This window comes from Onthophagus taurus, chromosome 3 (genome assembly GCF_036711975.1).
Source record: "Onthophagus taurus isolate NC chromosome 3, IU_Otau_3.0, whole genome shotgun sequence".
NCBI lineage: Eukaryota > Metazoa > Arthropoda > Insecta > Coleoptera > Scarabaeidae > Onthophagus > Onthophagus taurus.
The window spans coordinates 3,254,805-3,264,328 of record NC_091968.1 but is presented as its reverse complement, the minus strand read 5'-3'; the positions used below and the strand labels follow the sequence as shown (position 1 = coordinate 3,264,328).

Below are 9,524 nucleotides of genomic sequence, written 5' to 3'. Positions count from 1 at the left end.
AGTCGTAAAAGCAGCCAACCCAGAAGAAGTGAAAAAAAAAAAAAGCTGAGTACTGCATAAAGATGTTAAACAAGCGCTTAAATGACATAGGCCTCCAATTGGTACCAGAAAAGACGGAAGTGGTTATATTGGAAGGCAAATGGAAATTACAGAAAATTGAGATAAGGGTGGATAATGCCGAGAGTTCATATTTGCAAGGATATGCGCATGACTACCCATCTAAGCCGAACCGCAGAAAAAGCTTTAAGAATAATAAACGCGCTCTCCGGTATAATGCCTAGAGTAGTTGGACCAAGTCGAGCAAAACGAAAGCTATTGGCAAAGGTGGTGGAATCAGTGACCTTGTATGCAGTACCTGCATGGGAGAGTGTCCTGAGAATGAAAAAATATAAAAACGTGCTCAGATCTATAGAAAGAAAAATCGCAATATACGTAACATCGGCGTATAGAACTGTCTCGACAGAAGCGGTGGGAGTGTTGGCCAGAAGCCTTCCCTATGATATACTGGTATGGGAGAGAGCGAGAAACTGGGAGACCAGGGGAGAAAATAGACAGCAGAATAGAGAAGAACTCTACCGGCGTTGGCAAGAGAGATGGAGTCAGTACACAGGCTGGACGAGTCATTTTATAAAAGATGTAAAAACGTGGCAAAAAAAAGGCCCCACGAACTATTACGCAACACAAGCCATTGTTAGATACGGCATTTTCGGACAATATCTTAAGAAGATTAAAAAAGTAGTATCAGATCTGTGCTGGTATGGATGCGGAGTGGAAGATACCCCAAAACATACTATCGTTGAATGCATTCGTTTCGATGGAATGCGGAAGCTGGCTGAGATGGGAGAGTATCAATATTGAGGTGATTCACGAAATGTTGTTAGAGACAAGAGAGAAAGGAGAAGAAATAATTAAGCTCCTAACTGACATAACGACTCGGTATGTATGGTATAAAAAGTATTTCAAAAAGTAATTATTTATATGTCTTGGCACGAGAACACCCTACGAAGAAAAGAAAAGGCAAATGTAATTTCGACTTCAGCAAATGAGTTCCTGATGCACTAGCTGCGATCGAGCGGAAAAGTTTACAGGCTCTTATCGCAAGAAAGGCAGAAGGGGAGCAATCCTCCCCCTCGTGCCGGTAAGTGATATTTAAAGCAATTTTCAAAAAATAACAGGATTGCTTTTTCGGCTCCGTAACACGCTGAGTTTCCGAGGAAGGAGGAATGCAGGGTGAAGAAGAAGCAAAAAGACGAAGAATCCCTTCCCATGAACGGTGAAGGTGAAAGAAGGAAGTGAGATATCCAGAAGAAATGCCCCGATGGGCGGTTCCGGGAAGAGAGGGGGAGTTTTTAGTGCGGTAGGCCTGGCCAACAACATCTGTGCCAGGAGAGTCCCACACTCCCGATCGGATCAGATGAGATGCCATATCCGGTCTGGGCTCAGTTATAAAGATTTTCTCCTCCTCTATGCAAAAAAAAAAGTTGCATAGGGTTGGGTAGGATAAACATGCGAATATTGTTGGGAGGCCGAATTTTTCCGACACATGATTTGCTGCTGAAGGAGATTCGTAACGCAGACCTTGATGTTGTGCTATGATATTACAGGGTGCGGCAAAACTCCCTCCCTAATTTGAAAGTTGAATAAAAAACAGATGGTACAAATTAACAAAACTGTATTAACATTAATGGAATCTGCAGAATGGGAAGTTACGTTATTATGTTTCTCTTTTTGAACAGTATATCGCTCAAGTGTTTTCCTTCGTTATCAATGCATTGCCGAATGCGAGTTCGGAAGTTCGCCATTACGCTAATCAACATTTCTTGAGGAATACGAGCAATCTCTTCTTGAATCGTTTGTCGTAGGGCTGGCAGAGTTCTCGGATGATGTTTGTAAACTTCAGCCTTAACAAACCCCCATACAAAAAAATCACAGAGAGATCGTACTGGCCAGTGGATGTCTCCGCGCAAAGACATCAAGCATTCTGGGAACAGCTGCCTCAGATCTTGAAGAGATCTCCTGCTTGAGTGAGCAGTGGCCCCGTACACATCCTGTTAAATCTGTACCGCATAGAATCGTGGTGCCATAATAGTATATTAAAAAACAAGTTTGGTAAGACACGCTTGAAATGCACGAATTCAAGTTGAATGAATGAGTGCTTTAAGTCTTATGAAACGTGTTTTTTATGCTATTTTTTGTAATTCGCGTTTTTATCCTTTTTTTTTAACATAAATAAAATAAATTTTGACCATGTGGGGAAATAAGAATGTTACAGTTGGTAACACCATAACACTTGAAAATAGAAATTTGAATTGACAATTAGAAAGTGTCAAAACACAAAATGTATTCACCTGAAAGAAATGTTTCATGTACACCTCCCAAAATATGAGAAATGCTCACAGTTCAATGTCCTCATCATTGTGAAGCTTGTATTCGATGTTTAGAACGTGTTTAAATATCCATAGACATAAATTGTCACATTGACAACTAGAAAAATTAATAACCTAATGCCACCAACTTGAACTGGTTCCATAAAATGTTACTAAAATCTCATTACAGCATCGGATGCTGTAAGGAGTCTCATTACAGCACCCGTTTGAGTACTGTAATAGCTTTCATTACCATCGCGAATTACAAAAAAGTTTGAAGCATTTGAATGTACCGATTCGAGTTAACGGTCACTGTCACTCCTCCTCTTTAAAAAAGTATGGGCCGATGATCCCGACACTGTTAATCACTCACCACACGGTAACATGTCTACTATGTCAAATTAGGGAGGGAGTTCTGCCGCACTCTGTATATGTGTATATACATTTTAACTCTAAGGGGCTTCCCCTCTTTTTCGGGTATTCTTTTTAATTCATTCACTAAAGATAAGCAAAATAATTTATCTTCATACCAAGGCGCCAAAGGTCTTTTGATGGTTCGTAAGGCGCAAAAAACAGTACAAGCCCTTCATCGAATTATGGGATCAACATACGGACCCAGTGCTGAAAAACGGAAAATAATAAGTGCAGTGATATGGTCACAAGTATTGTACGCCTGTAAAACATGGCGCGACGCCCTAAAGGTGAAACAACACGTGGTTAAGCTGACGAGAATTCAAAGACAAATACTAATTAGAGTTACCAGTGCGTACAGAACAATATCCACAGAAGCACTACTTGTCCTGGGAGGTTCACCACCTATCGACCTAATGGTAAGAAGAAGAATAACACATACGGAAGAGGAAGAAATAAATGTGGTGTTGTGAGTTATGTATATACTGCGAAGACACAAGTGGACGATGTGGAACACACCTTCTACCACTGTGATGGAAGGAAACCAGAAGTGAATTAAATATCAAATTGGGGAGAGGGATGACGCTGGAAACCTGAGTCGGGATTATGTTGGAGAGTGAGGGGAATTGGAATGCTGTCGTGAATTTTACAAGACAAGTAATAGAGATGAAGGAGATAGAGGAAAGAACAGAACAGTAGGAGCCCGGAGAACGGAACACGAAGAAAGATAAAGACAGTAAGAATGTATGTAGAGAAGAACGAGGCTCCAGCAAGATCCAGGAGGAAAAGGAAAAGGGGCCACAGTGGCCCCCTTATTCGGGTGCGTTGATAAGAGAAATATTTTCAAAAAGTTAATAGTTTTTCTTTGTTATGAGTGTTTCGTGAGTCCATCAAACAAGGCATGGTACCTGAGATGGGTGTCACCTGCCAGAGCCAACAGTAGGTGTATCATTTGCGTTGGCCAAACATAGGATTGGACTATGGGCTGAAGAGAGACTTCGCCAACTGTGAACCAGTTCTCCTGGAAGGAGATATATGCATGCTAAAGTGCTTATTTAAAGTGCCACTGTCAAACCCGGGAATATTTTAGGAATTGCTCGTATCAGCAATAAAGTTTTAATGGGTATCTTTACTAGGCACTGCCGATTAAAAATACACCTCAACTTGTTGGGTCTAGCCGACGAGGTTGAGTATGTTTTATGCCTCTGCCCAATCGTATCAGATTCTCGATTTTTGAGTCGCAGTTTATCTCCCCAAAGGATCTAAATGACATTTCACCGAGCAAGGTATTGTTCATTAAGAGCATTCGACAAGGTTGGTTGGTCCGCTTACCCGATATGTAATTCATGTAAATGTAAAGCCTATCTTTAAATTAATTATTCTCAAACGATTCCCATTTCCCTTAATTAATCAGATAGAACGATAAAAACCTAATCAATCATTTTCGTATCGACTCATTAAAAGCTCATTTTCAACCAAAAAGTTTTTGTAACATTACAAATCCACCACCATCGAAAGTGTTAAAACAATGAAGAAAACTTCTTGTAATTTCGAATCAGTTTTGCAACCTTTACTAATTTTATGCAACCTATTTTGCGTGGCAACACCGAAATCGCGGAATAAAATCAATTTTTGGTTATTTTTGATATATTCGATCCTTATAACAACGATTTTAATCTTCGCTTTAATTTTTAATATAATTAACGTGTTAAAAAGAACGTTTCGTACTAACACGAAATACTTCGACGTCGCAATTTTAATCGCAATCGTTTCTACTAATGTTATCTCGATTTTATGGAGTATTGTTATAAAGCGGTCGTTTTCAATTAAATTTTTTGAAAAAATTAAAGAGATCGATGAAAATTTGGATGTTGAGAAGATATTTGTTAAATCAAAAAAGTGGTTTATTTGGATGGAAATAATTTTGTTGCATATTTTTGTGTTTTGTTGTTGTTTTTATGAAGGTTGGGCGAATTTCAATGCTTTTGGAAACGAAAATTTATCGTTATTGATCACGTTTTGGGTAAACTTATACATGGTGATGTTAACAGTTTTAAAAGTTTACCATTTCTCGATGGGTATTAAATATCGTTTTATCGTGTTAAATAAACGATTAATTCGATGCCAAAAGGATTTTTTATATCCAACATCGTTTTTTCGACGTAACCATCTGATTTTATGCGAATGTATCAATTTTTTAAGCGAAATTTTCGGCGCTCAAATTTTATTCGTTACGATTTTAATTATTTTATCGATCGTGAAAGCGTTTGATGTGGTGATTAAATCGGGAAATCTGCAAGTTGAAGATCCGTTTCAATTCGTCGCTGTTTCTATTTGGAATACTGGAATGTTTATCGTTTTTGCGATTATGATTTCGGCTTCTTGTGAACAAACCATTCAAGAAAAGGGGAGAACACAAAAAATTTGTCACCGATTATTAACGAATTTACCACCGATTTTATCGAAAAACCAAGAATTTTTTCAACAAGAATTTCGATTATTAGCGAAACAAATCGATCAGATTGAAGTTAAATTTACAGCTGTTGGGTTTTTTGATATTGATAATACTTTGTTGTTAACTATTTTTGGTTCAATTGCTTCGTATGTAATCATTTTATTGCAATTTATTTAAATTTAAAACGAGATTTTTTAATTAAATAAATAAATTAATCAATTTACGAGTTCGTTGTATATTAATTAATGAAATTTACACCACATTGATCCCGTTTTGGTTAAGTTTCAATCAATTTTTCATCGACGTTTCATTAATTTTAAAGGTGAGGTCGCGTTATGGATATGTTAATAAAGAAATAACTAAAAAATGCTTCAACATTCTTAATATTGTGCAACTTGTAGGTGCTTTTCAGTATGTGTTCCACTTTTAGATTGCGTAATTTCACCAGACGGTCAACTCTGTGATTGTAAAATCTAAAGAGTAAAGAGACATTGATGGAATCTGCACAACAAATTCAAAAGTCAAAGAAAAATATCTTTTTGGTTGTAATTAAAGTTTCTTTCTTAAATCATAAATTAAAAATTTTAACGAACTTTCTTTCGTAACACAATTTTTATTAATCACTTGATCCGATGGTTGTTGGTGTTTTGTAATGATGCAAAAGAGATCTGGGTCCGGCAGAAGTGAGGTAATTAACGTGAATCTCGGGTGGATGTTACGCAAGGAAGTGTATAAGTTGTAAAGAAAAAGTGGAACAAAAATGCTGTAGGTTCGGTTTCCTCCATTAAAATTGTTTTATGGGCAACCAGTTTGGTTCCTTCTCCTTCTCAACTTTTTTTTTTAAAGCTTCACTTTTAAAAGGTCAACAGCTTTATCTTTATATTTTCTGGAGCACTTTTACTTTTTTCTTTCGACAAATTTTTAACGAAACAATCTTTCAAATTCAATTAGTAACTAATTTGGCATTTCCTACGAAGTGGAACAACCTTTTAAATTAAAAGTCATGAATTATTTTATTTCTATTTCCTGTTTTATCAATATCAATTAATCTTAAAGGTCTTTTCTAAAGGTCTTAAAATAATTAGATGCATTTTATTAAATTTTTTTAAAATAATTATAAATAACAATTTATGGATACGAAACTTGACTAAAACGTTTAGAACTTTGCCTTAAAACGGCAAAGTGTGTAACCCAATTCAACCCAACTCTAAACTTGTACCTACTTAGGTTGGGTTGGTTTGCCACCCAACCAGATACAGTTTTAGAGTTGGGTTGGATAGCAATAAACCTGCATCTAATTGGGTTGGATTTTAGTGGGTTCTATAGCAGTATGTAAATCAATCCAACCCAATCCTAAACCTACATCTAGTTGGGTTGAGTTGGTTTGCATACCTTTATAGACAGCTATGCAACCTAACCCAACCCAACTTGCAGTTTTAGAATTTGGTTGCATAGCTGTCTATAAAGTTATGCAAACCAACCCAACCCTCAACCTGCATCTAGCTGGGTTGGGTGAAACTAGATGCGAAAGGCAGATGTTTAGAAGATTTTCTTGCCGACATTACTACCGACATTTTCCTGGTTTTATGGGAGAGTCATATATAGACTTTACTTGTAAAGGGGGTAGAAGGAAGAGCGAAGACTGGAGGTGGGAAGGGAAGGAGATAGAGGAGGTGAGGGAGTACACATATTTGGGGTACAGATTTAGAGAGGACAACAAGGAAGGCGCGCATGTGAGGGCAATGGCAAAGAAGGCAAATAAGGTGATGGGGCAGGTCTGGGGGTGGGGAGAGAGATTATTTGGAAGGGATATGGGAAAAAGGAAGATGATATTCGAGTGCTTGATTAGAAGTGTTATGATGTACGGGGCGGAGCTTTGGGGGTGGAAAGAGCAAGGGCTGTTGGAAGGCGTACAGGCTAGGTATTGGAGATGGGTTTTGGGGTTGGCAAAAGAGACGCCGGAGTACATAGTCAGAGAAGAGGTGAAGGTTGATAAGTTAAGAGTGGAGGCGGGTAAAAGGGCGGTACGTTTTGAGGAGAGGGTTGAAGGGAGGTCTCAATGTAAAATTTTGGGGGAGTGCTGGAAAGAGATTAAGGCAGGGAAAGGGGGTTACGGGCAACGAGGGAGGGAGGAATATTTCAGAAGGGTGGGGTACTCAGTGAAAGCGGTAGATGATAGAAGGAGGGAAGGGATTGAGATGTGGAAAGAGCTGGAGAGCAGGGACAGAGATGTACAGAGGCAAGAAAGAAGGGGGCAGATAAGGGAGAGCAGGTACAACCCTAAGTACGAGGAAATAATAACGGAGGGATTGCCGAAGTACCTGTCGGTGGAGGGGGATGAGGAGGGGAAGAGGATGGTGGCAAGATTCAGATGCGGCAATGAGGAGAGAGCGAATAGGTATTGGATGAGAGATGATGAGAGGGGTTGTAGGCTATGTGGGGGGGAGTGGGAGTCGTTGGAGCACCTACTGAGGGAGTGTGACGAGCTAAGAGAGGAGGTGATCGGCTGGAAGCAGGTGCTGGGGGAGGGGGCAGAGGGAAGAGAATGGATGAGGGAGGTGGTGGCGACTAGGCAGCGTAGGGAGATGCGGGGAGGAGATGGGGAGGGGTAGGATAGGAAATAAAATGTATTGTATTGTAATGTGATATATGTAATTGTAGTATGGTTAAAATTTAATTGTTTGTGGAATGTATTGCTGATTTGGTAGCAATAAACTTAATTAATATATAGACTTTACCGTACGTCTGAAAGATTATACTCCAAGGTACATAGCTGAAGAGTAGATGACGAAAGGGAAAATATGAGTGATCACAAAACTATATTTTTGAAATAGAAACACGTGCCTCGCAACATCAGGATGATATCTCGACGACAATACAGAAACACGTAGGATGGAGAGTGACGTATATAACGATGAAATGATATTCGGAGATTTGTGTAGGATTGTACCCACCAGAAAGAAACCAAAATCAGGAAGGACTGGCCAAAAATATAACAAAAGAGTGTTAAGGTTTACAAAAAAAGAAGTAGTAGCAGAAAACAGACTGGAGTATATTGGTGGAATGATCAGATAGCAGCAAAAAGGAAGGAATGCAACGTATCTAGAAGGATAATAACAAGATTAAGAGGACAAACAGCCCCAGAAAGTGAAATAAAAGAACGAATGAAGAAACATAAGGAAATTAAACGTGATCTAAAACAATTAATAGAGAACAGTAAAAAGAAAAGCTGGAGAAGGCTGTGCGAGGAATTAAATGAAGACATATGGGGTAAAACTATCAGTGAACCTTCCTTTTTTTAAATTTGCGGCCCAGATATAGATATTTCAGATTCATGATTTTGTTGGCGATTGACTCAAAACGGTTTCGCGATCGACGTTATAGACACCACTATAATAAAGGAACAGGTGGAGAAACTGTTCCCACGACGAGAGAGGCTGTACTCAAAACTAGAAGGAAGAAGGCCCCTGGACCAGACAATATAACTCCGGAAATATTGATAGCAAGTGTGATAGGCAATAAACAGACCTTTCTAAACATTTTCCATGAATGTCTAAAAAGAGGATAGTTTCCGCGTTCGTGGAAGGCAGCAAACCTTGTATTAATCGAAAAGCCCAAAAGAGACGATAAGGGTAAAGCTGCATACAGATCAATCTGCCTGGAAGCAACCATATGTAAAATAATGGAAGCATTGGTAAGGGATAGACTCGTAAGAAGATCAGAAAAAGGGGTATACTGAGCGATAATCAATATAGATTCAGGGAGGGGAGATCCACTATAGATGCCATAAGAAAGGTGCAAGGCTATGTGGAGAATATTAAAAATAAAGCGCTAAAAAAACAGGAATTATGTGCAATGGTTACCATTGATATTGAAAACGTCTTCAATTCCGCGCCTCCAAGCGCTGGAAAAGGGAAGGGTGAGTAAATATATGCACAGAATAATCCATAGCTACGTGTCGGAAAGAAGGATAATAGCGCCAAACGGGGTAGAATTTGAAATATCTTGCGGAGTCCCCCAGGGATCTGTTTTGGATCCGACCTTCTGGAATATATTCTATGACGAGGTTCAATTGGAGATGGAGGCTGGAGTCGGTATGTTAGTATATGCAGATGATCTGGGACTTATAATAATAATAATATAATATATCTCTTTATTATCCAACACGAAGACCCAATTACACGATAATGTACAACAAGGAAAAAAAGGTAAAGTAAGGTGAGAAGCGCACAAAACAAAAATTAATAACAATTCAGATAAATTTAGAACAAAAATAAGAGAGAAAAAATAAT

The 9,524-nt window shown here is 38.6% G+C and overlaps 1 protein-coding gene across 1 annotated transcript; it reads left to right on the top strand.

The window, feature by feature from the left end:
• The first annotated feature begins 4,751 nt into the window (after positions 1-4,751).
• LOC139429311 (putative gustatory receptor 28a) lies at positions 4,752-8,534 on the top strand. Its single transcript, XM_071194981.1, has 2 exons — positions 4,752-5,402; positions 8,408-8,534. Exons 1-2 carry the CDS (start codon positions 4,813-4,815, stop codon positions 8,532-8,534), a joined length of 717 nt encoding a protein of 238 aa, XP_071051082.1. The 5' UTR covers positions 4,752-4,812.
• Positions 8,535-9,524: the final 990 nt, after the last annotated feature.